This window comes from Anolis carolinensis, chromosome 5, assembly GCF_035594765.1.
Source record: "Anolis carolinensis isolate JA03-04 chromosome 5, rAnoCar3.1.pri, whole genome shotgun sequence".
NCBI lineage: Eukaryota > Metazoa > Chordata > Lepidosauria > Squamata > Dactyloidae > Anolis > Anolis carolinensis.
In genome coordinates, this window is record NC_085845.1 from 73043066 (window position 1) to 73070548 (window position 27483).

The 27483-nt window shown below is 41.3% G+C and overlaps 1 protein-coding gene across 2 annotated transcripts in view; it reads left to right on the top strand.

The window, feature by feature from the left end:
* The window catches only part of sgcz (sarcoglycan zeta), a 700860-nt gene that overhangs the window by 660145 nt on the left and 13232 nt on the right, over positions 1-27483 (top strand). Inside the window, exons 6-7 of one of the 2 annotated variants that reach the window (XM_062981524.1) lie at positions 11240-11312; positions 11782-13820. In XM_062981524.1, coding sequence (XP_062837594.1) covers positions 11240-11312; positions 11782-11953 — 245 coding nt within the window. In that variant the 3' untranslated portion in view covers positions 11954-13820. Of the gene's footprint in view, positions 1-11239; positions 11313-11781; positions 13821-21922; positions 22047-27483 lie in introns of those variants that run through there. The other variant, XM_062981523.1, reaches the window with a different exon arrangement.

Here is a 27483-nt window from a genome sequence, read left to right on the forward strand (position 1 = left end):
ATATATCATCAGAGCTAGTTCTGAAACTGGGCAGGGTGAAGTGGTCCATTTCATACAGTTAAAGCTAGAATGGGAATCTTGCAGACCTTCAGATGCGGTTGGACACATATTCTCAGCATTCCTCACCATTGGCTGTGTGAGCTAAGTCTCCAACAACTTCCAATCCAACATTATCTGTTAGGCCATGTTATTCCCACCACTCACAATACATTATTATTCCCAACAGATAGTTATTATTATAACATTTTTATTTCGAAGAAAATTGCTGGTTTGTTATCTTTGGCTATTTCAATCACAAATCAAAATGTATTATCAATGAACAGAACAAAATGAAAGGGCTGGTGGAAAAGGTCAAGTTCTGGAAGCTGCAATGCCTGTGAATCAAATTTAATTGAGCCAAAACATCTTTGCAAATTCAAACTTAATTTGCCTCATGATTGCAATTACTGTTGTGATTAGCGATCTCATCAGACGAGGCTTACTTTGGTGGCATACACCGGTTCAGCACTAGTTTACCCATGGAGCCTGCTGGCTCCCATTTCACGATGCAGAGGAACTCCATGGGTAAACTAGCATGGCAGCAACATGGGAGGCTTCACTTGTTGCATCAGTAGCAATGGGGAGAAGTTGCACAATCAACACCTCCCCTGTGTGATTGTCTTAATGATAATCTGGGCGATGTGGGGTGCGAAGTGATGGATTCTCCATGCTCCCGACGGCAGTTGCCGGATTTGCCATGTGAAGAGGTCAGTAGTCCCATCGTACCATCAAATTATCTATCATCATGAAGCTTCTAAATCTCTATGTCTATAGCTCCATAAGCTGTTGTTACAAAGTGGCAGACATCCTCTTTAGTAATGGTGCCGTGCTTTGTACCAACAGAATCCTAGTTACAAAAAATACTTTGCTCTGCTTCTAATGTTTTCCTTCACTATGAATTTCTTCTATCTTTTTCTCTCCAGCAATACAATCTGTTGGCTGAGAAGGCCAGTCCTTAGCCATCCTGTTGTATTGTTCTGCAATCAATAGTTGAACTTTTGTAGTTTTTAAAGATCTATACTGACCACTTATCCCAGGGTCAATCTGGAGTTGTGAACGAAAATAGACCAACATGGTTGCATGTCTTTTAAAATATTTTATAAATTGGGTGTGTCCTTAAAATAATTTTTTGTGTATCAGTAGCGACTTGAGAAACTGCAAATTGCTTCTGATGTGAGAGAGTTGGCCATCTGCAAGGACATTGTCCAGGTGACGCCTGGATGTTTTGATTTTTTTTACCATCCTTGTGGGAGGCTACTCTCATGTCCCCACATGGAGCTGGAGCTGACAGTGGGAGCTAAATACTTGAAGAACGGAATTGACTACTTTAGGTTCTCTATACCTGCATAACCACCACCTGAGGAAGACTACACAGTCGAAACTGGTCGTGGATGGTGACTAACCTTGGACTTGTTTAAAACATTGGATTTCATAAAAGGATTCACTTACTTGGACGTTTAAATTTGGACTCACAATTAGTGACTTATACAGTCCTCCATGTGGAACATGAAATCTGGTGGGCATTGGACTCACAAACTCTGAATATAGAGTTTTACTTTCTATGAATGTATGTGTGTTGGTAACACATGAATTATATTTTGGTTGAATTACTGTTTTATAGTTCATATTATTGGATTACATTTCTAGCTATAGTGGCCTCTTGCCTGTGCTTTTCTACACTAGCCCTATACCTAGAAGTGGACCAGAAGTTGATCTGGTGCTGCTATAGTCCCCCCCCACCTTTGAAGTTGACTGAATTGCATTGGTGGTGGTTTGATATTATTACTGTTATATAAAACTTCGTTTTAACTTCTGTTTTATCATCTTCTTGTGTTTTAAACTGTGTATATTGTTAATGTATTTGTACTGTTACTTTTGTAACATTGTGAGCTGCCCCGAGTCCCCAAGGGGAGATGGTGGCGGGGTATAAATAAATTATTATTATTATTATTATTATTATTATTATTATTATTATTATTATTATCATCATCATCATTATTATCATCATCATCCTGGATGGCCAAGCGACATCCAGGAACATCCAGTCCTTAACACAGAGTAAACCAGGCTTATCCAGTTTAAGCCCATGTAAAGTAGTCTTTTAACCTATCTAAGTTTTCTGTGACGATTATTTTTGTCTTCTTAATATTCAACTGTCTCTAACTCTACTTTGACATTTTCCCACTTAACTTAAGGATGCAGTGGGTCAGTAGTCATTCCAATGGCATCTATGCATTTTAAATTTTTAATACAGTTTCTTCCTCCGATGTTCATGTCTTAGGCAGCTTTCCATACAATGTGGTCTGCATCCAAACTAAGCAGATAGGTTGATAAAATGCAGGCTTTAGTGTCACTATTGCCTATATTTTTCTCCATATTCTCTCCCTACAGTGGCCTCTTGATCTGAGGACAGATCTGAGGACAACCAGACTTTAAAACAATCTATAAAGCACAAACTGGTTTTCTTTTAAACTCCTTTGACGTACTTCACTATCCAATGTATGCCAGTAATATGATCCCTGTTGCTCAGTTTGGGTGTCTGATATTTCTCACTCAGTATAACTTTTCTGCATAGGAGATTATTGCAGTGGACCGATGAGCATTTTCAATCTGTGGGTCATTGTTTTGTTTTCTTTTTTTGTTGTTTGATTCTGTCTGTTGTTTGAAACAATTCCATCAGTCTATCTTTTATCCTTGTGCCTGGTGATTTATTTTTCTCAATTGCTTTGAGAGCATCATCCACTTCCCTTTTTAAAACTGTGGCTTCATTGACAAAAAGTTATTTCTTGAAGAAATCTATTATTGTGCTTTTATCTGTTTTCTACAGTTCTTCGGTGTACTACTCATATCATTGTTTACTTTTTCTTTTGACCATGCAGTGTGTTCCCCCATTGATCATATAACGTTCTCACACTTGATTTGAACTTCCCTTTGAATTTCTTGTAGATCTTGTTGAAGAGGTGTCTTGATCAACCTTTTTGTTGTTGTCTATTTCTTTTTCTTGAATATTATAATAGTGCTCTTTGTTGTCTCTAAACACTGCAATGGTGGGGGGAGTTGTTGACCTGATTTCTTTCACCTTTTACTTTGCACCTTTCCTATCTTTAGATCTTGTAGTTTTATCTAAATCCTTTTTAGATTTGATCTGGAAGATTGATGCTGCACCCTGCCAAACACAGTTTAGTTTAGTTTAGTTTAGTTTAGTTTAGTTTAGTTTTGCTTTTGTACTAAGTTGCAAAAATCTAATAAATGGATCCGCTAAAACTATACAATTATTACTCCGGATCCACCAGTACATCCTGCTTTGCCAACTGGCAACATCAGAAAGAAACCCAGATGAAATCCATTTATCCTTTATCTGGGATTATTCTTGTACATAAAAGAATAAAGTCCTTGCCATTTGCTTTTCAGCTGAGCTCAAATCAAACATGTATCAGTAGAAAATGGTATAACAGTTTAAGCATTCCAACTTCTGTCAGTGAAACCAGTAATGTTCCACAATAATCTCAAACTTTAGCTGTTCGGCCCCTTTATTGAAATAAACAAATACATGAAACACTGAATCTGCTTTCATGGACTCTGAGCCTCAAGTTATAACTGAATTATAGCCTTTTCCCCCATATAAGTCCTCCCAAATAAGAGTGCAATTGAACAATTTAGCTTTTATTTGCTACTGAGCTGACTGCATTGCCATTTTTCTTTTGAAAACAAGATGAATCATGGAGAAATCCTGATGTTACTGTTTACACAACAAGTATCCACTCATTACGTTCATTTTCTGTATACATGACTAACATAATCTATCACCAAGCTTTCAGTTCTATAATTTGTGATTTATGCTTCCAGTGATATAAATGGAACAATATTCATTGTTATTTTCCAAAGGCTGAGTCCCAGTAACTGGCAAATTGAGCAGAAATAAGTAGTTTACACTGGTCAGTCTCTGAGAGCACTACATATTCAGTTTCCATAGCTTCAAGGGAGTGCAATTTGTGAATGCATGACTAGCTGTAACATGTACTGAATTAGGATGGATATGATGTATGCTGAGCTCTCTGTCAGAGAAATATCTTTCCAAACCCTGCCATTTATAACACATTCAATTGTCCAAGCGATTTCCCCCTTTATTTAAATGATACCTCTTTAAAGATTTTCCACAATCTACCTTGTTTGTCATATGTTTTCTTTATTGATGATCTCTTCATCATGAGAATCTGGCTGCTTAAGAGAACACCTTGTCTAACTTTCAGGGCTCTTTCTTGATACACAATTATAGCATTGTGATTCTGCTTTAACTCCCATGGAATGATCGTATGTATGCCTGGGATTTGTAGTTTGGGGAGAAGCATATAGAATTCTCTGTCAGAGAACTCGGGAGGCTCACAAAACTATAGACCCCCCAAATTCCATAGGATAGACTCAAGGTATTCAAACTCAAGTAATACTGCTAGAATTGTGTAGTGTAACAAAGCCTATTGTTCCATTCTGTTGAATCCTAGAATTAGAAAGGTAGAGAGGGATAATTAGTATTCTCCGCCAGACAATTCTAGTACTAAACTACAAACTCCAGAATTCCCCAGGATGTAGTTATGGCTGGTAAAGTGATATAGTTGTGTAGGACTGGTCAATATTCAATGCTGAACATTTGACATAATTGTCACGACCCAGGCGGCAGAGGCACCAATAACCATACACAGAGGCCAGAATCTAACTAATATCTTTATTGAAGGAATATATAAAGTTAATAAAAACAAGTATAGAAAATAGTCCAGAATTAGACCCTTCAGGAAAGGTCAGAATTAGTCCAAAAAAGCAATGTCCAATAAGAAATATTAAGGTCCAAAGTTGTAATCCAATAACCGAAACACTCACTTTGCCAAGCAAAGTGAGGGGAGATGACAAGGTCCTTTAGTCCATAAAACTTGAGCGTGGCTAGGAAATAACTTGATACTTGAAACAAGGCTTGAACGTGGAACAAGGTAACTAAGAACAAGAACAAGGTCCGTGGAATAACTTGGTAAAATCCGTGAAACAAGGCAAGGATTAGTCCTGGGGAACAAGGCAAAGTCCGTAGGTAAACAAGGGCTGGGAAGCAAGGCGAAGGCTGGATAGCAAGGCAAGGCTTGAGCTGAAGCGAGGCTTGAATCGGAGCGCGCTGTCCAGACACAACTCGCTCCGTAGGCTGACGAATTGACTCCGCGAAGTTGCTACGCGGGCAAAACACCTATATAGAGTCCAACTTTCTCACCAAGCGGTTCTCTGGGAATCAGAAACGAAAGCTAAACTCTGAGACCAGATGTTAAACTCCTTAAAGATTCTCACGAGAACCAATGTTAATTGGCAACATTCTTAGCTGCTATCCTCGCACTCCTGCGCGAAGCTGAATCCAAACTTCTCTGTTGTTTACAAAACTCCCGGCGCAAGAACACGGGAGAAGTAGGCTCTGGGGTTGTTTGACATACTTCTGGGGCACAACTTTCTTGCAGGTGCAAGGTTTCCAGATCTGCCTGGGAAGGATCTGGCTGAGAGGAATCCAGTTCAGACTGGGAAGGTAAAAAACCCAAGTTTTCATCTTCATCAGGGATTACAACGTCCTGAGCAGGACTACAAGGCCCATGGTTCATCACACTATCCCCCTCCTCAGGGCCCCTCCCAAACTGGGGTCCTCTCCCCGAGGCGCGAGGTCGCGGTTTGGTGGGATAGGTCAGATGGAAGCGACGGGTTAGATCAGGAGCATGGACTGTGGAGGCGTCTTCCCAAGAGCGTTCCTCAGGCCCAAAACCCACCCAGTCAATGAGATATTGTAGGCGGCGGCGATGAAAGCGAGAATCCAAAATGTCCTCAACCTCGAACTCCTCCTCCCCATTCATCAAAACAGGAGGGGGGGCCGGTTGGTCTGTATCAGGACGCACACCATCCGCCGGAAGGAGCAGGGAACGGTGAAACACTGGGTGAATGCGCATTGAACGCGGAAGTTGGAGTTTGAAAGTCACGGGGTTTAATTGCGCCACCACTGGATAGGGGCCAATGAAGCGGGCATCTAACTTCCGGCATGGGCGGTGGGAGGGCAGAAAGCGAGTGGACAGAAAAACCCGATCTCCTACCTTGATTTCGGGGCCCGGCTGGCGGTGTTTGTCAGCGTGGCGTTTATAGTCCTCCTTGGCTTGGTCCAGTTGTTGGAGCAAAAGTTGTTGCACCGCTGTGAGTTCCTGCAGCCAATCCTCTGCTGCGGGAACTTCTGAAGTTTCAATGACAGGGGGAAAGAAACGTGGATGGAAACCGTAGTTTGCAAAGAACGGCGTTTCTTTTGTAGAAGCTTGAACTCCATTATTGTAGGCAAACTCAGACAGTGGTAACAGAGAAGCCCAATTGTCCTGTTGGTAGTTTACATAACAGCGAAGATACTGCTCCAAAGTGGCATTGGTGCGCTCCGTTTGCCCATCTGTTTGGGGATGATGAGCTGAAGATAAGCGAGAGTCTATGCCCAGTAGTTTTTGTAGTGCCTTCCAAAAACGAGAGGTGAATTGAGATCCACGGTCTGTGACTAAACTCTTGGGCAATCCATGTAGTCTGAAAACATGCTGAAGAAATAGATCCGCAGTTTCTTTGGCCGTGGGGAGGCCTTCGCAGGGAATGAAATGGGCTAACTTGGTGAATAGGTCCACCACCACTAAGATCGTGGTGAATCCACAGGAAGGTGGTAGGTCAGTGATGAAATCCGCGGAAATTATTTCCCATGGGCGAGATGGGGTAGGAAGGGGGTGCAAAAGCCCTGAGGGCTTCTCCCTTCGTATCTTGGAGCGCTGGCATACTGGGCAGGTGTTGACATATTTTTCCACATCCTTGCGGATCTTGGGCCACCAAAAATCTCTTAGGATCAAATGCATGGTTTTAAATAGTCCGAAGTGTCCTGCTGGTTTGCAGTCATGACACAGACGAAGCGCTTTTTCCCTGCCCGGTCCGGGTGGGATATAAACATGATTTCTATAGCAGAGCAGCCCATCTTTAAGCGAAAAGGGAAAATGCAGACCTTGGCGAAGTTGGTCCTGCGCCCAGGCATCTGCTTGCTGACTAGCCCTGATTTCTTGAGCACAGATGGGTCCTGGAGTAGGGGAAGTTGAACCAATGGGACTGGATTTGGTGTTCCCCACTGTGAGCGTGGCAAAGTTCTCCGGTTGTAGCAGTTGGGATTCAAAGGTCTCCTTGCGTCCTGCAGCGTATTCCGGTTTACGTGACAGGGCGTCTGCTTGCTTGGTTTGAGCTGGGGTCACATAATGGATCTGGAAGTTGAAACGTTCAAAGAATAAAGCCCAACGTTGCTGCCTCTGATTTAGTTTGCGGGCAGTTCTTAGATGTTCTAGATTACGATGATCAGTGTGGACTTCAATGGGGAATTTGGCCCCTTCTAGCCAATGTCTCCAAGTTTCAAAGGCTGCCTTTATGGCCAGTAGTTCTTTTTCCCAAATGGTGTAATTCCTCTCTGGTGTGGTTAGTTGACGAGAATAAAAGGCACAGGGATGGAGGTGATCTCCCACCGGTTGTAAGAGTACAGCCCCAATTGCCACATCAGAGGCGTCCGCTTGCACCACAAAAGGGGTTCCAGGATTTGGGTGCTGTAGAATTGGCTGGGAGGTGAATAGTTTCTTCAGTTGCTGGAACCCTTTCTCTGCTTGATCAGTCCAGCGGAAAGGCTGCTTTCCACGGATGCAGCTAGTGATGGGGTCGGACCAGCGGGCAAAATCTGGAATGAACTTGCGGTAGTAGTTCGCGAACCCCAAGAAACGCTGCACCTCTTTCTTGTTAGTTGGCGCCCGCCATTCCAATACTGCTGAAACTTTGGCTGGATCCATGGAAAGCCCTAGAGGCGAGATGCGGTAGCCAAGGAAATCTACCTCTTGTAGATCAAAAGCGCATTTTTCTAGCTTGGCATAAAGTCCATGATCCCGCAATCGTTGCAACACCATTTTGACGTGGTTCTCATGTTCTGATTGTGATCTGGAAAACACCAAAAAATCGTCCAGGTAGATTATCAAGAATCTGTCTAGATAGTCCTGAAAAATATCGTTGACAAAATGCTGGAACGTTGCGGGAGCTCCGCATAAACCGAAATTCATAACTCGGGACTCGAATAATCCGAATTTAGTCTGGAAGGCGGTCTTCCACTCGTCCCCTTCTCTGATGCGAACTAGATTATAAGCCCCCCGAAGATCCAGCTTGGTGTAGACCTTGGCTCCTCGAAGTCGGTCCAGTAGATCCGAGATTAAGGGCAGGGGATAGCTGTTCCGCTTGGTGATATTGTTCAATGCTCTGTAGTCCACCACCAAGCGTAGTTCCCCTGACTTCTTCTTCACAAACATCACTGGGGAGGCGGCTGGGGATTGAGAGGGTCTGATGAACCCCTTGCGAAGGTTTGTCTCTAAGAATTCCCTGAGAGCTTCTTGCTCTGGTTCAGTCAGGGAGTAGAGATGCCCTCGCGGGATCGGGGCCCCCTCCACCAAGTCAATGGCACAGTCATAAGGTCTATGTGGGGGTAATTTTTCGGCTTCTTTCTCATTGAATACATCCCAATACTCGGAGTACTTCTTTGGCAAGGTGATGATGGGCTCGGAGTCTGTGGCATGGCATACCTTGGCTACGAGGCAATGGTTTTGGCAGTACGGTGAAGCAAACTGCAGTTCTCTGTTGGACCAGGAGATGTTAGGGTCGTGGAGTGTCAGCCATGGAATTCCCAAAATCACAGGGAAATGGGGAACCTCGGTAACAAAGAAGGAAATCTCTTCCATATGTTCCCTTATCCACATCCTGGTGGGTTCCGACCACTGGCTTACGGGGCCCGTCTTGAGGGGACGGCCGTCTATGGCTTGCACCACACGGGCATTCTTGAAATCATGATATTGTAATCCCAGAGAGTCGGCATACTCTCTATCGATGAAATTGTTGGTAGCTCCAGAGTCTATCATGGCGTGGATCATGACGGGTCCCCTTTTTGCTGACCATAATGTGACCACGAGAAGGAACAGGACCCCGGTTGGCGGCTCTTGGATGGATTTTTTGACCGGGTTGGCGAGCCTCTCTACACCCGGTCGTTGGCTTCCCCCGCCGGCTGTGTGCCAGTCGGCTCAGACGCCTTCGACTCCGTGGAGGACGCCGCCGCAAGACGGGCGGCAGGCTTCCCTTTGGCTGGGCACTCTCTGGCGAAATGGCCCCCGTTCCCGCAGTACCAGCAGAGGTTCAAGCGTTGACGACGGGCCTTCTCGGCGGCATCTAGTCTGGGACGCACATTGCCCAACTGCATCGGCACCTCCTCGCCTCCTCTGGGGTATGGGGTTGGCGGCGGGGGTCTCCACACCGGACGTGGCTGAACACTGGCGGGAGCGGGGGGTTTTGCCCCGGCTCTACCGCCCTGGCCTCGAACCCATTGTTTCCTGTTGGCAATCATGACTTCAGCCCGTAAACATTGATCAATGAGTGCCTCGAGGGTCTGGGGAGGATCCACCTTGGAAATTTCTTCCAGCATTTCAATGTTGAGACCCTCCCGAAATTGTCCTCTGAGGGCTACATCGTTCCAGCCGGTGTTGTGGGCCAGCACGCGGAACTCGGCTATGTACTGAGACATGGGTCTGTCTCCTTGAAGGAGGCGCCGGAGTTTGTGACCGGCTGCCTCCAAATTGTCCTCGATTCCCCAGGTCTCCTTAAGGTGATCCAAGAAGCGTTGTGCTGAATTTAGGTGGGGGGAGGCTTGATCAAACAGGGCCGTCGCCCAGCTAGCCGCTGGTCCATCTAGAAGACTGTAGACCCACGCCACCTTGATGTCTTCTTGGGGAAACTCGGCATCACGGGCCTCTAGATAAGCTTGACATTGGCGGCGGAAAACATGAACCTTAGCAGCTTCTCCAGAAAACTTGGTAGGCAACGCCATGGCCGGGAGGCGAACTCCGCGCTCCCTCAACCCTTTTATTTCTCCATCCTGCGCGTTGAGTCTGTCACGGATGCGGTCCACTTCGTCCTTGCTGATGGTGTAGCTGAGCGGCTGTCCAGCCGGCGCGGCTCCGGTAGACATCCTGGCCTCGGTTAGTTGGTGCTTATGGGTGGCGGAGTCAAACTGTCACGACCCAGGCGGCAGAGGCACCAATAACCATACACAGAGGCCAGAATCTAACTAATATCTTTATTGAAGGAATATATAAAGTTAATAAAAACAAGTATAGAAAATAGTCCAGAATTAGACCCTTCAGGAAAGGTCAGAATTAGTCCAAAAAAGCAATGTCCAATAAGAAATATTAAGGTCCAAAGTTGTAATCCAATAACCGAAACACTCACTTTGCCAAGCAAAGTGAGGGGAGATGACAAGGTCCTTTAGTCCATAAAACTTGAGCGTGGCTAGGAAATAACTTGATACTTGAAACAAGGCTTGAACGTGGAACAAGGTAACTAAGAACAAGAACAAGGTCCGTGGAATAACTTGGTAAAATCCGTGAAACAAGGCAAGGATTAGTCCTGGGGAACAAGGCAAAGTCCGTAGGTAAACAAGGGCTGGGAAGCAAGGCGAAGGCTGGATAGCAAGGCAAGGCTTGAGCTGAAGCGAGGCTTGAATCGGAGCGCGCTGTCCAGACACAACTCGCTCCGTAGGCTGACGAATTGACTCCGCGAAGTTGCTACGCGGGCAAAACACCTATATAGAGTCCAACTTTCTCACCAAGCGGTTCTCTGGGAATCAGAAACGAAAGCTAAACTCTGAGACCAGATGTTAAACTCCTTAAAGATTCTCACGAGAACCAATGTTAATTGGCAACATTCTTAGCTGCTATCCTCGCACTCCTGCGCGAAGCTGAATCCAAACTTCTCTGTTGTTTACAAAACTCCCGGCGCAAGAACACGGGAGAAGTAGGCTCTGGGGTTGTTTGACATACTTCTGGGGCACAACTTTCTTGCAGGTGCAAGGTTTCCAGATCTGCCTGGGAAGGATCTGGCTGAGAGGAATCCAGTTCAGACTGGGAAGGTAAAAAACCCAAGTTTTCATCTTCATCAGGGATTACAACGTCCTGAGCAGGACTACAAGGCCCATGGTTCATCACAATAATTCCTTCCACTTGATTATTAGCAGGAAAACTTATGAACCCATTTTCTGTTCTCTGTATATGTTTTTTTGTGCTTTCTTGACAATGAGCATACTTAGCCTGTATCTTGTTTATGTTTTTAGGCATTGAAGGGGCTGTATTTGAGAACTCTGTGGAGACCCCCCACATCAGAGCAGAACCTTCACAAGACCTCAGGTAGGCTTCTTAATACTACAGCATTAATTTTGCTTTTTTGTGAACATGACTATGTAGAGCATGCTTTAATGTATAAGTGAATTCCATTCTGTTCATTGATACATTTGAAGCATATTACATTTGTCAAAAATATATCTAGCATTCATGTATAACCTACAAATAGAAACATCTACTAACAGAAATGTAGCTGTTCTATTTTGCCAAGTTGGTTTCCAGTGTAGTCCTTTTTCTGTCAAAAGCTGAGGTCTTGTTCCTATTATGAGCTATTTCTAGATGTGCAGACTGAAAATGTCAGTAGAAGGTGAGGCATGCTGAGGATTGTCCTTGAAAACTGAACTTGTATTTTTTTTCTATTTATTTTATGTTTGTAAGCCATAGGTATTGTTAATTTTTGTGTATAAGGATCTTTATTTTGAAAGGTTTTTCTTTTTGAAGCCACAAACTAAAAAGTATTCACTTCTAACTTCAGGGAAACAATAATGCATGCCATCGGGATCACTACTAAGTTGTGGCATTTGCATGCTCTCTCCAATATCTCAAGACAAGAAGCTAAAATATCAAATTCTAAAACCTGCAGTGAGCTTGTAAGTCCTACTGGGATATTTTTAAAATTAAAATGGCTTCCTGACTGGAGCCTTTGATAAAGTTTAGATGTCACTATGCTGCTGGCTTCTAATCAATATTTTTTTTCTGTAAATGGCAGAGAGATTAAATGTAAGTCTAAAACAATTCGCTGCATTTCTGTCTAAAGTTCTGTTTCTTGGGTCAATCTCATCTCTGCTCATGACATGAGGTTATGATAAGGATGCTTTTAAAAAAGCAATGTGAGGGCATTAGATTCAAGAATGTTAACAAAGCCATCTAGCTAAATTAGAATCATTATAAGATGAAAATAATAAGATGAGTTCTACTTTACAGTTCCCTCATATCTATATTTCCACTGCCTTGTGAATTCTTGCCTTTCCTTGAAAGTTGCAGAATTTAGATAAGGCAAGACATAAGGTCCAATAGTTTGAGTGCAAGACTGGGGGCCCATCCACACTGTATCTTTATCTCAGGAGCTCCAGGTTCAAAATGATGTACCCTGAAAACACAGGAGGAATCGCTACAAAGTGCTAAAACAGCAAGATTTTCAGTTGTGGGAATATCCCTGTTCTGGCTGGGAAATGTGAATATTTGAATCTCTGTATGTCCCTATACTCAGAAAATACGGAATTTTTTATGTTGGTTTGTTCCCGGATTATACATGTCGGTTCCTTATTGGTTGTATCCTAAAAACATGGCAACAGTTGACTAGAGGGCAAAAACTTTATGCTGGCAAGAGAAACCTCCATATGATTAATGAAGTTTGTGACACACAAACAAAGGTTTTGCCATGTAACCAACTTTCCACATGTTTATGATAGAAGCAGTGGGGAACAAACATCACCCCATTGTTCCCAGGTACAAGTACACAACCTAACCTGTCTTGAAAGTTTTCGTTCCTGTTTAATAGTGTCGTCCTGACTTTGAAAGTAGTGATCCTATTCCACAAACTTTGTTTGTATGTCACAAACTTCATTAAACATGTGGAAGATGAAGATGAAGTTTCTCTTCCCAGGACAAAGTCTAGTCAACTTTCCCCATCTTTTCAGGATAAAAGCAATGAAGAACAAATGTGTATGACCCGGGAACAAAACTCGTACGAACAATTCACATATTCACATCTGCGCATTTAATGTTTTTTAAAAATGCCGAAATTTCTAGTGAACATCTTACAGTGGCCATCTTGCAGACTTTGAAATCTCATGACAAAGCAATAAGTCTGGACGTTATGTGTGGACCTGCTCTCAGGTCCCGAGTTTGTTTGGGGTTTTTTGACCCTCATGAAAACCCCGCAATTTGGTGCTGTCTGGAAGGACTCTGGGATTTAGATCCGTGGTTAGACATGGAAACCTAATGGGGGACCTTGGACAAGCCACACTCTCAGATTCAGAGGATGTATGCCATTAGCCTTAGATTAAATCAATGGCAATCATCTTCTGAATAAACCTTGCCAAGAAAATCTTACTTAGAGTCACCATTACTCAGAGTCAACTTGAAAGAACATAACAATAACAAAGCACAAATAAGAAAAGCTTTCTAGAGATTTTATGATTTATTTATAATCCCTTTTTGTTCATTTTAATCTTCCAAATGTTATGACATTATCTTGTAACATATAGGAATTTTAGGGTAAGTATAGGAATTAGAGTTAAACAGATCTGTTCATTCTGTTGTGTATTTTTATTAACTATTACATAGCAGGAATACAACTTTTATCATTTTTCTTCCATAATGCTACACCTGATAACTGCAACTCTTATCTGATGCACATTAAAATTCTAAGATCGGTTGTGCTCATTTAATTCTGTAAGGTTTATTTCAGTAACATACAATTGTGTATCGAGATATATGTTACGTTTGTGCATGAGTGAATTCTACTTCAGTGAGGCTTACTCCAGATAAATAAATATAATTTGCCTTCTTTTTCCGTGTTTGGAATTATTATATATTCTCCTTCCCAAATCACTTTTCAGCTCTCCTGTTAGCCAAAAATGCAGCTTCTATGTGATAGCATTTACTCAAGCATGTCTTTGCTGGCAAGATATGTCTCACTCTTGTCCTTCTTGACAGTTGTTAAACTCAATTATGTTATCTGTAAATGAGGAAAACCTCACCACAACAGCAATGTTACCATCACTTCACAGTGGGGTGAAGACAATGGCACAGAACATGGTGGCATTCCATCAGCAACGTGCCAACATATTTTGTCTTAGTATTCTATATTCCCCAGTATAACATATGAGTTACACTGCTAAAAACACCTGTAGGACTCAACATTTTTTCTGGTAGTTTCTTGAACAATCCTTTGTGGCTGAAGAAAACTAGCAGGAATTGGAGAAAGTATCACTAGATCTGAGGATCGTATTTGCCAGCTCCGGTCTCTATCCTCCACAAGTGTCGCACCTCAGGCTAAGTTCACCTTGCTATAGATACCCAGTCAGACACACAGGTAGTCTTTTGAGGTTTTTATTAAGCAAAGCAGAATATAAATCAAGCAAGCAATCAAAAGGTAATTCAAAGTTGTAGTGAAAGAGTCAATAGGTCCAAGAGATTCTCAAAGTACATAAATGTCTAATAATCCAAAAGGGCTAGGTCCATAGGTTCAAAGAGCATAGCAAGAACAATAATCCATAAGGCAAAGAATTAGTCCATAGAGTCCAAAGCACAAGGTCCAAGAATCCAAGATAATCCACAAGGCAAGGTATTAGTCCATAGAGTTCGAAGAACAAGGCCCAAGGATCCAAGAACGCTGGCAAGGTAAAACATCCACACAGATGAAGCGATGAAACTGCACTGACAAAGAATAGTCTGTGAAAGCATGCTTTAATAACAACTTAGGAATGCATTCCTCTTCCCACAGCTAGATTCCCATTTGCGCGCCAAACGCTCGCTTCTACGGACCTGGGAACCCATCCAAGACAAACGGTCCTCTCTAGATAACTCCTCGTTATCTTGCACCTGGTCAGAAGCTAAACCGTCATCCTCAGTATTTTCCAAGGCTGAAGTCTCTCCCTCAATATTTCTCATGTCAGCTTGACCGTTATCTGTTTCTCCTGGAATCAGCAGCTCATACTGCTCAAACCGAAACTGCATGTTTGAGCTGACTTCAGCCTCAGACTGCTGATCTTGAATCCCAAACCCAGAATCCCCTTCATCTTCGTCTAGAATGTGGCCAGCCTGTGGCTGGGATACAACAACAAGCATAGAATAGCCATTCAAGTAATTGTGTCAGCTAAAGTGTGAGTTCTGAAAGGTGTGTGAAGGATTTGGTATTTGAAAGATAGAAGAGTACACCAACCTCTCCAGCAACAAAAAAACAAAAAAAATGTACAGGCTTATGCTTGTTTAGGTCACTAATGGAATGCCACCTTCAGTGAAACAAAGTATTATTCCAGCTGACTCAATGTACCATTTTAATTTGAAGCGTTTCTCTCAGTCTGGAGAACCAAATGTTACCTTTTGGATCATCTGACCAAGGAGAATATGGGAGCATTATAAGGCAGATGCTCACAGAGCAGCGCGATCTTGGCCTGCTCATTCCTTGCTCAGTAAGTATTCTTATTGGCCAAGACTTCATAAAACATAGCATCTGACTCAGCTCACTGCTTTGCTCTCAGACTAGGTGAAAGGCTCTCAATTAAAATGGTGTATGCCTAAGCCAACCAGAGCAGTGCCTTTGCTGCAGTACTTCACTTTGTAACACATATTGACAGCTACCTTTGTCAGCCAGCCAGAGGGATAGGGAATGAGAAAAGCATTGCCCCAATTTTTTAAAGAGTAGCAGGAGGCAGGCAGGGAGGGAAAGAGTTGACTCCCACCCAAAATATCTACAATAAAGTAACTGGAGGATTGTTAAAAGAGCTTGGGAAGAGAAACTACCTTTGTTGAGGTGCTTTCACAATGTCTCTCTCTCACTGAATCTGACTGTCATTAGCAAACCATTCACAACTAAAGAATCATACCTTCAAATCATTGAACTACATGGTATGTTAATTTCTCAATTTACAGATTTCTATTGTTGTTTTTATCACAAACAGCACAGTTACACTGAGTGGGGTCTAAAATCTCAAACTATTGGTTGCAACATTGGTGAATTGATGTGACCAGGCACACAGTAAGAGGCAATATCTTCCACAAAGAATAAAGGCTATTGTGGTTGTTTTGGAATTATATGCCCTCGGTCATCTTATTATAAGCGGGGTAAATTGCTTTGTTGTTCTCCTATACCTCTGGGGAAAACTTAAAGATCAAATTTAATAGCTTTCTTTCTCTGTGATTATGAAGGCTACTGTACAGCCAACTATAAGCTAATCCTGAAAGCCAACACTAGGTATAATGAGATGGAAAATTGATCAGGCAGCAAGACACTGCCAAAGTTGGTCAGATCCCTTTTTAACTTTGATCTGTATTGAAGATACACAAATCTTGCACAGTGGCTTTGTGCTTCCTACAAAGCATATAGCTGCATGGCATCACTAAGAGCCTTTCTCTGAAAAGACAGATGGAAAAAGAAAGGGCACTAACATGGCAGGATGCCTTTTTATTAAAAGCTTGAAGCAGAAAGTGGCCCAATGTGATTTCTATTACTATTAAAAGTTTCAGAACCTGACACAGAGCTATTAGATTTGAAGCAATTGGTGGTGATGTGGAGGAACAGAGGAAGTTGAGAAAGCAGCCAGCCATGAAAAATATATAACATGTGTTTTGTTGTGTCTGTGCTTTTGTCTGTTAATATAAATGATGGGACTTACAAGAGTCTTCTAGTTTACTCAGCAAGAGTACCACCAAAACATCAAGTTATTTGTGGGTTGTGATGGTGTTGAGGTTCGTAGGCAGGCAGGTAAGTGAAGGCAGGTAGCCCACAAAGTGTGGTGAGACTTCAGAGTCAGGCCAGAAACTGAAAGTTCATGAGATCAGGTAGAATTTTAACATTCTTTTGAGGCATTGTTGCATTCTTTTCCAGGAGGGGAAAATTAAGCCTGCCCTGGGTCCGAAATTCCATGAACTCTCACAATGGCATGATATTCAAAGCTGCTTTATTGAAGACTTCAGCCACTGCATGGCTTCTCTACAATAATTGTACTGAGGTTCAGAACAACTGTTGTTTCTCAAAAGACCTCTTGACTCCTCAAGCTCTCTACAAGTGTTATCTACTTAAATTATTTATCCCCACAGAGAAAAATATATTGTCAGAATCCTGTATCAAAGTTACACATATGTAACCTGCTGTTATTGCTCATGGTTATACCATATTCACAGTCCCTCTGTAGATCCTAGTTTAGGGGCTAGGTGGGAACCGTAAAAGCCCCCCCCCCCATCTCCATTTATAAGGCAGCAACTGCTACAAGTGCTAGAATACAGTCCAGGCTGCTGTTCCCATTGCTCAAAATGCAGTTGACTGCCATCCCTACCCATCCCTACAAATGAACAATATCCAGTGCAAGGAGGGATTGTGGCAGGGCCCTGTACATATGTGTTTCTATGAGGATCACTGACAGGAGGGGTGGAAACAGCAGCTAACTGCTTATGAGTGACAGTGGAACACCTTCCCCCTACCCTGACTCCAGTGTGTTCTGTCCAGAAAGTGGGGAGGGGGAATTATACCAGAATTCAGTGCACAACCTGGTAACTGCAATCCTTACATATATGTGAGGACCATACATAGTTTAATAATTTTCTCCCTGTTATAGGAATGCCCTTGAAAACTGTGTAAGGAGTATCGCATCGAGTCAGTCTTTTCAGTTCCTTCCACTGCAGTGGAATAGTGTCTAGGGGTGTAGCTGAAGATCATCACTAGCTGTGCAAGTGAAAGCTTTCATGCAGGGACAATTTCATCCTAGATGTTCTGTTTTTTTTCCTCCAGAATGGACATCCCAGGGTTCCTTAATTTGCATGATCCCGCTCACTGCCTCTACCTTAATCCTTTCCTACCCCTTCCTATGGCACACAGTTAATAGAGGAATTGATCAGCAACTGAACAAGAGGTTTGGGGAGAATTCACTATGATTAATAAGAGCTGTACTTGACCTACATCCAGAGAGCATTGTTAACCCAACCAACAATGGATTTGGACAAACTTGCCACGGATAATGGGACTTGCAGTACCTTCACCAAAACTGCAACCTCCACCAACAATGTATTGGGGCCAAACTTGGCACAGAGAAGCCCCATGACCAACTGAACATATTGCAGGGGTTAGTGGGAATGGGCCTTGATTCTGGGAGTTATAGTTCACCTGCATCCAGAGAGTCCTAAACCCTGCCAACAAGGGATCTGGACAAAACTTGGCACACAGGCTCAACATGACCAACTGCAAATACTGGCAGAGTTTGGGGGTGACTGTCCTGGGAATCTGGGAGTTGTGTTGTTGTTTATTCATTCCATCACTTCTGACTCTTTGTGACCTCATGGACCAGCCCACTCCAGAGCTTCCTGTTGGTCGTCGCCACCCCCAGCTCCTTCAAGGTCAAGCCAGTCACTTCAAGGATACCATCCATTCATCTTGCCCTTGATCGGCCCCTCTTCCTTTTTCCTTCCTTTTCCCCAGCATCATTCTTTTTTCCAAGCTATCCTGCCTTCTCATTATGTGGTCAAAGTACCTCATCTTTGCCTCTAATATCCTTCCCTCCAGTCAGCAGCTGAGAGTTGTAGTTCACCCTTATCCAGACAGCACTGAACTCAGCCAACGATGGATCTGGACCAAACTTCAGGATATTACCTAACATCCTAAAACAAACAATGCCTTCTTCTAATAACCTGGGCACCACTGCGTCCCCAAGCTAGCATTCAATCAAATAAATAAACAATCTGCCAAAATCAAAGCTGCAAATGTGGAGTTTGTACTACTAAAAGATACTACTAAAAAGAGAGGCTTCCAACAAGCAATAAGGACTGGTTTGATCAAATCAACAAGTCAAATTATAGCTGTCATTGCTGCATCCCAGTTCTGCAAGGATAGTAGACGGTGATTATCATAGTCTGCTTTATGGTGAGTCTGACCCTGCTTTTGAGCCTGAGGCTTTGGCCATGCTGACGGGGGATTATGCACTGCACAGTCCAAATACGGAATGTCCGAGAGCTTGCACTGCATTCATAGCTGCATAAATATAGCTATGAAGCAATCCCACAAACTTTAACTGCAGGTTGCTGCTGCAAGCAATGGAGGTCCGTGGTGTCATTGAATGTATTTCAAGATAACACAGCCAGCCTCTGTGAATTTCCATTGCTTGCAGCAGCTTCCTGAAGTTTTAGAAGGCTTCCAATGAACATTTTTTGGAAATAATAAAACAAAATGGGAAGACAAAAGTCATCCTTGGATACATTTTGGAAGAAGCCCTCAGGCAGTCTCAAGAAAATTCAGAATGTTTTGATTTATTTATGCATGACTTACTTCACATGTTTATTCATGTCACATGTTAGTTTTTAATGAAAAGTTTGCTGAAATGTGTAGAGCTTTTTATTAGTTTTGGAACGGGCCAGGCTTTGGCACAGCTGGCTAATCACCAGCAGCAATAAATCTCTACCACCTGAAAAGTTGGCAGTTCGGGCCCGGGTTAGGGTGAGCACTCAACTTTCAGCCCAGCTCACTGTACACCTAGGAAGTTTGAAAACATCTGTGAAGTTGTGAGTAGAGAAATTAGGCACCACTTAAATGCAGAGGTATTTTACAGCATCATAAAAGGAAATACAGTACTAGAAATGCTGGCAATCAAAGAAAAGAAGGAAAAAATTTGTGATCAAGGGCTCATTATCATAACGGTTGGAGCAACTGCCCCCACCCCCCCGGCCAGAATCGAGTACAACTTCCAGGAAGCTGAAATTAGAAAAGGCTGACATAATACCTCTATCTGTTGTCTGCCCTGTATGTCTAATCAGTATTGAATGTTTGCCGTGCATATGTTCTATGATCCACCCTGAGTCCCCTTCAGGGTGAGAAGGGCGGAATATAAATGCTGTAAATAGATAAATAAAATAAATATTTTTCCCCTGCTGTTTCTGCTTCTGGCACCAGAGTTAAAGAAGTAATGCCCAGGTACACATCTGCTTCATTAACTGAGGTATACCTGGAGTATACTGTAGCTGATGTTATATAGTGGCACTCCACATTTGTGGTTTCAATTTTTGCAGATTAATTATTCATGGAATTGATTAATATGATTTCTCTAGGCATCTCTAGGTCCTGCTGTGTGACTGTATGGTCAGCTTCCAGCAGATGTTGACCACAGAATCACACTGGAGGACCTAGAGATTCCTAGAAATATGTTATTTCAAGTCAAACAAATAGCATTTTTATTCATGTTTTTCCACTTTTATGGGAGTCCTGTACCCCTAATGTGGAGGTCTGACTGTATATTGGTAATATATAACAACAAATGGATGAGCAAATTCTAGAGAGAGCTATCTCGTTGAAGATATATCTGAACTCTTACTGATTTCACTGGAGATTTAAGGATATTCTTAAATCTCACTAACTGAAAGCAATGGTACTTAAATATCCTTAACTTTGGTGATACCTTCAAATCCATACAAAACACTTTTGCTCAGCATATTATAATTCTTGTCTGTACACATAGAAGTATCATTTTGTTAAACTGCACTTAAATTTCAGGTGCATTAAATAATTCTATAGCAACTCTGACCTATTTTATCATGTTAAGTGTACCTGTCTCTTGCTCCAAGGAAAAATGAAATTGTGTCCGTTGATAGTAGTAAAATAAATGATGCTGAGAATTATATTCACTAAAAGTTGATTCTTCCCCCCAAAAAAGAACATTTCAGCATTTTACACTGCATCACTTTTTTAAGAAACAAAGGTATCTTGTTGTAACACATGAGTAAAAACTCTTAAAAGACACACCAACCTTCCTAAAGCAAATCACAAATATTTATAAAATAAAATATAAAATCCCATTGATTTTAAAATGAAATTGTTGTGCATGAGAAACTATCTTGAGATATATATATATATATCTCCAAAAATGGATATGGAAAAGATAACATTTAATTAAAGTGTTATACTTTAGGAAATAATTTCCATATAATAGTGTTTTTAAAATGGATTAGTCCAGTTTGCTTCTTTAAGGGATTGTATGCAGAACCAAATCTAATATTTCATGGATGGGAGAAATATGCCTTTGTGTGTCTGTGTGTGTGTGTGGAGGGGGGAGATTGCATATATTACATTTGCATTGTTGTTATTTATTTTTCTTATGTAAAGTACCTTGAGGGTAGCATAAAACTATCTAACAAATAGACAATTCAAACCCGGATCAAAGGACAAATCTACACTAATAATGCATAACCATATTCAAAGTTTGTTTGGTGTATATAATGAATATATGGTGTTCTTTGATTTTTTTTTTTAAAATCCTTCTATTCTTCATAATCTTTTTCTACATTTGGTGAGGCTTTCTGTGCATTTGGGGATGATAAATGAACAAATACCATTAATACTTGAAGGTTGGGGTGCCTGGATAGCTAATAAGGGGACTTGGGGTCTACAACAGAATACTCAAATGGTTGTATACAGTCTATACACTGCACTTTGTTTTTAAGGAAGTATCCAGGGTCCTGAACCTATTTTGGATATTTGATTCAGCACTTTGCATAGCTCATCTACTGTTTGGGTTAACTCTCAGAGTGGATTTTGTCCTGCTGACATGAAACTCACTGATTAAAGAGTTTCAATCGTCACAGGTCTAAACAAAGCTCAAACCTGTTCATGTGATACATTAAATGTACAATAAAAATAAAATGGATCTCATCCTTGAAACAGACTGAATTCCACAAAGGCCTGAGAAAATATCTGAAAGAATTTTAACAGACTATAAATAATGCAAGAACTGCCTTTTGATTTTGAAAGTGAATTTCCCAGATCACAGAAAAGTCAGAGTTTTATATATTCATTGTCTTGACGAAAATAGTTTACCTAAGCGGTATATAAATGAAATAAATAAATACTTGACCATGTGTAGAACATTTCATCTTATAAAGCATGTTTTCATTAATGTGTGTTTTTAACACAGACTTGAATCGCCAACTAGATCTTTGATAATGGAAGCTCCAAAAGGAATACAAGTGAGTGCAGCTGCAGGGGACATAAAAGCCACCTGTAGAAAAGAGCTTCACTTGCAATCTACAGAAGGAGAGGTAAGCTTAACTGTAAATTAATGGCACCAACATTTGGATAGATAATAGAGAATCAGTATTAAGGCTCAATCATTGCTGCATATGTGTTTTCTCTGTATTAAAATACCCTTTCCAAGCTACCAAGAAGTTTCGTTTTCTAATGGTCTTGATCACATCAGTAACACAGTTCAACAAAATTTAAAAAAAAAATTAAAAGGAGTTGCACCAGTCTGCATATTCATGCCTGGAACTGGACCTTTTACTGCTCACTGATGATCAGCTTTAGATTGTTTTTATGCTTTATATATATGTTGGTTTATATTTCTGCTGATTATCATGTTTATGTAATTATGTAAGTTTTTATTTTTGATTTTATACTGTTATGATGTCGATTGGGCTCGTGCCCCATGTAAGCCGCTCCGAGTCCCTGTTGGAAGATGGAGGCAGGATACAAAAATAAAGTTGTTATTGTTGTTATCATCATCATCATCATCATCATCATCATCATCTTGGCATCTTCATTGTTAGGTCTGTTCCTGGGGTTATTTGGTGTGCTCATTCAGAAGTTGCATTGGATAGACCACATCAGCTCTAGTTTCCTCGATATAGTTATTATTTTCTATGGATAAGCAAATTAAGACTAGGTTGTTGTATGTTTTCCGGGCTGTATGGCCATGTTCCAGAAGTATTCTCTCCTGATATTTCGCCCACATCTATGGCAGGCATCCTCTCCATACCTAACAACCTCTGAGGATGCCTGCCATTGATGTGGGCAAAACGTCAGGAAAGAATACTTCTGGATTATGGTCATACAGCCCAAAAAACATACAACCCTGTGATCCCGGCCATGAAAGCCTTCGACAACACGTCAAATGAAGACTGGTTATCTGTTCTCTATCTCAAAACCTAGAGCTGATTGGCAAAAACTGATGCCATTTTGAAATCAGCAAGCCAAATATACATAGAAACAGGTCTAACATTTGATGCATCAAAATGTGTGTTGATTAGTGTAATATATTGGACATATTAATAGTCAAGGAATGTCTAAACTGAACAATGGGAAATGCAAAATGTTTTAGGGCATGGCATATTATATTGTTTTTTGCATATTTTCAGAGAACTTCAATATACTTTTTCAAACTTTGTTATCCTGATGCACACTAATATACAAATCTAATTTCTACATTAGAGATAAAAAATGCATGACCACTTTTCTTCCCTAAGTGGAACTGATAAATGAGCTACAGCTAAATTGATATAACCAAAGAATACAGAGTTATGTAGTGCTCTTCATTTTCAAAGCCTTTCACAATCTTTGATGTGTGTACGCACTATGCCCCAGACTTCAGCTTCATATCAATATTTAACCACCAGCCCAAACCATTTATTGAATTGGAATGATGACTGGTTGGATTGTTCAAAGAGAAGCTTTGTTGCCAGTCATCACATATCTGTGGAATCATAACAATTTCTATTAGCATGAGTGCAAGAGTGTGTCCCTTGGAAAGAGTTGTCATATTTGTTACAAAACAACTGATAGTTAAATATTGATGCTACTGTGAGCCTTTGAGAACAATTAACGAAAAAGACTGGCCAAAACTATTATTGTTGCCATTCTAAAAATCATGAAAGCATCTGTAGAAACTTGCATTTGCTAGCTATTTGCTCTGATACCTTTAAAGACAAACAATATTCTACAACTAGCTCTAGTGAAAGAGACTGTTTTGCCAGTGGATCAATCAGCAATTTCAAGATGTTGGGATGACAAATGGGAATCCCAAATGTCAAGTGGATATTAGCTTTTTGAAATGATCTGTGACAACCCCTGGAGGTCACAATAACTCACAAAATAGATTGAATCTGTACCAAAAACATTATTGTATTACTAGAAACATGAGGGTGAGCATTACTCAATAGGTAAGCATATTTATTCCATCCTCATTCAGGATAGGCAAGTTTTCCAGGGCTTTCCTTGGATTAACCTGTAATTGAACTTTCAAAATCTAAATCAATTTAAAGTCTGAGAAAAATGTGATTATCCTCCCCAAATCCTGCACCCCTTCACTTATTTACCATTAAGGTTGCCACAAGATCATCCTAAGCCCTGTTCTTTCAGGGCCAAAACCTGAGATGTAAGAATGCCATGGACAATGCCACCAGGGATCATATCAGTGTAACAATACAGGAAACTGTACTGCAACATTGTCCACTTGTAAGAGGGTGAGGAAAATGGGGTAAATCCTGGAAACATTTCTTAAAAGTTTAAAATAAGAGAAGAAAAACATAATACAATAACCCTGTAGTAACATTATAGTAACTGCGACAGTGAATACTGAAGCAGCTAAAAGGTTTTCTGAAATAACTGCTGCTTCATTCTGAACCATACCACCTTATCACTCTGGGGTTTTGGATTTTTTTAGCTCCTTTCTCCTCTTTGGGGGTGAGGCCTGCCAAGTGCCATCAGACAACGCTGGCTTGGCCCCGCCCCCAGTCATCCCCGAAGTGGTAAGGAAGTGTCGCAAGACATTTTCTCACCCACGACAGAGAGGTAAGTGGGTTTTGGGTAGCTCCACTGGAACTTTTTTGGTGCCTTTCCCGCATCTGATGGGGGAAAAGGCCAATGCGGCACTGTATGTTGCTGCCCTTTCCCTTTCCCCCGTCTGGTAAAAACATCAAAACATACGGGCGTCCCCTGAGCAACGTCCTTGCAGACAGCCAATTCTCTCACACCATAAGTAACTTGCAGTTTCTCAAGTCACTCCTGACATGGAAAAAAACCCCTAGAATTACTCAATTTTCCTGATCTGAGGGGTATGGAGTGGGCCCTAAGGTCTACTAATGTATTGAGTGACAGAGGTGGGATCAGGATGAGTGGAGAGAGGCTGATTCTTTTCACCCCTCTTCCCCTTGTCATAGAATCATATATTTGGAAGTGGTTTTATGAGCCATTGAGTCCATCTACTTTGTCACTGCAGAATCTCCAGCTAAAGTATATTCAGCGATTAGCTGTCCATCCTTTTTTTTTTTTTTTGAAGTCCTCTAGAAAAAGAGTCCACTCAAACTCTAGGCAATTGGTTCCGTTGCCAAACCACTCTTACTCTCAAGACATTGCTTCTAAATGTCAATCAAAATCTGCCCTCCTATAACTTAAAACCATTAGAGCTGGTTTTACTTCATGCTACAATAGACAATTATGTATTCTCCTCCTCTCTGTGACAAGACTTGATGTAAAGAGTGCAATCATGTCACCCTTCAGTATTTTTTCACCAAACTGAACAAGGCCAACTTCAGAGTTTCCTAATATGTTTTACTCTCTTTAGCTCTTATCATTCTTACCTTTCTCTGATTCTCCAACTCACCCACATCTTTCTTAAAATGAGGTGCACAAAACTAAACATGTTATTCCAGATGTAGTACTGCTGAACCATGTATCCCCAATCCTATACCTGTGCATTTGGGTTTTTGTGACCTAAATATAAAAATTTGCATTTGTCTTGATTGAATTTCTTTTTATTAATTTTGCTCAACTTTTGAGTTTTTCAACATCCTTCCAAATTCTATTCATAGCTTCCACCTACCTCTTCCAGTTTTGTATTTTCTGCAAACTTGAGAGGAATTCCTCCAACCTGTCATCTAAGTTGCTGATAATTTTCTTTAAAGAGTAATGGTCCTAGACAAGAATCCTGAGGCACTCCACCCAAGAGCTCCTTTCAGTTTGAAGTGGAGCCATTGATTATAACCCCATGAACACAGCTTGCCAAACAATTATGGATTCATCTGACAGTGTTTCCATCTATTTCATATTTAATCAGCTTGCTAATCAAAATTTTATGGGTGACCTTATCAAGTGCTTTACTGAAATCTAGATAAATGACACCCCCAACATTCCAACCATCTACTAAACTAGTAACCTGATTTTTTTTAAAAAAGTGTGAGATTAATTTGGCAGGATTTGTTCTCAACAAACTCATCCTGGCTCCAACTGATCATTGCATTGTCATCAAGATACTTTCAGGCAGATTTCTGCATCACTCAAGATTTCTCAAAAATGATAGCGAGTTCTTCTGCAAGTAGATAAGGGAGTTCCTTCAATACTCTGCAAATAATGTGTTTCTAAAAAACAAAACTGAAAGTGAGTAAAAACAGATGTCTCTGATTTTCCATCCTTATTTTTACCTCACATGGAAATCAGAGCAAGTAAGCTTTACTGGAGGTCAGAAATTCCATCTCACTTTCTCTTTGAAACTAGTAGTCAACTGAAGTGTGTTGCCCATATAACAATAGATGATTCCTGATATTGAACTTTGAGATCCAGCTGCTCTGAGCTCGGCAGGGAAGGAAAGGCTAGTGGCCTTCATTTAGCAACACAATCTCATTTCTTCCCCTGACTGAACTCAGAGCAGCAGCTTCTTTTAGGGCCATGTTGTCTATAAAACACTCTAAACACAGTGCCTAGGGCCTCTGAAAAAATAGGATTCACGCATACAAAATACAGGAATTGGGGGGGGGGAATAATTTAAAATAACAATATTTTCAATGTCTGGTCTTCAATGGATATCCATGTTTCGAAGTCCATAGAGGTTGCTATGACAGTTTTTGGAATGATGTCTGTAAAGAAGTGTGTTTTTATTTTGATTTATAGATGTCATGTTTAATTTCGTTTTAAAAGTCAGGTTTAACTATGTTTAAAAGGGTAAGTATTAGTCACCAGTGCGTGGGGGATGGTAGCCAGCTCAGCATTCTGAGGCAGGTTGCCATAGTAATGAGGGCGGAGCCAACCGCCATTTGAAGAAAAAGGAGGGAATGTTTTAAAGAACAGTTTAGTCTGTGGTCAGTAAACCACAGGGAAGGTTAGTTGTAGAGTCGGTGCCCTTATGAGGTACCGAGAGACTGATTCTGGTTGAGGGATCAGGGTGGCTCAAATGATTGGACATTTTGGGTCAATTTTAAAATAAGTGGTGACTTATTTTAAGTTTAGTCTGTGATTTTAGTCACAGGAAAGACACTGGTTCCAGGTTAGGGAAACCAGGGGAACTCAGATCTCTAGTGGTGTTAAATTAAGCAAGTTAGGTGACTTGTTTAGGTTTATTTGTAGAGTCTGAGTAGGAACGGAAAGCAAGCCCAGTTAGATCCAAAGTGATCAGTTAATAACTTTGCAACCATTATCTAAGTGCCTTTAAAGAAGTTACTGTAACCACTAAGCTCTGTGCCTGAAATAAACTTGTTTTTGTTCTTCAATATCCAAGTCTCTGTCACCTATATTCAAAACTAAGTAACGCTACCATCTAATGTGAATAAGAATCAGAAAGAATAAGAGAATAAAGAAAGAAAGAAATGTCCTCTCTGCCTGACATCTCCACAATTTGGTGGCAGCGGTGGGATAAAAAGATTCCTCCCTGCCACATCTCCACAATGTCTGCTCCTAGTGGTACATTACAAGAGTGCCTAGTGTGTTGTT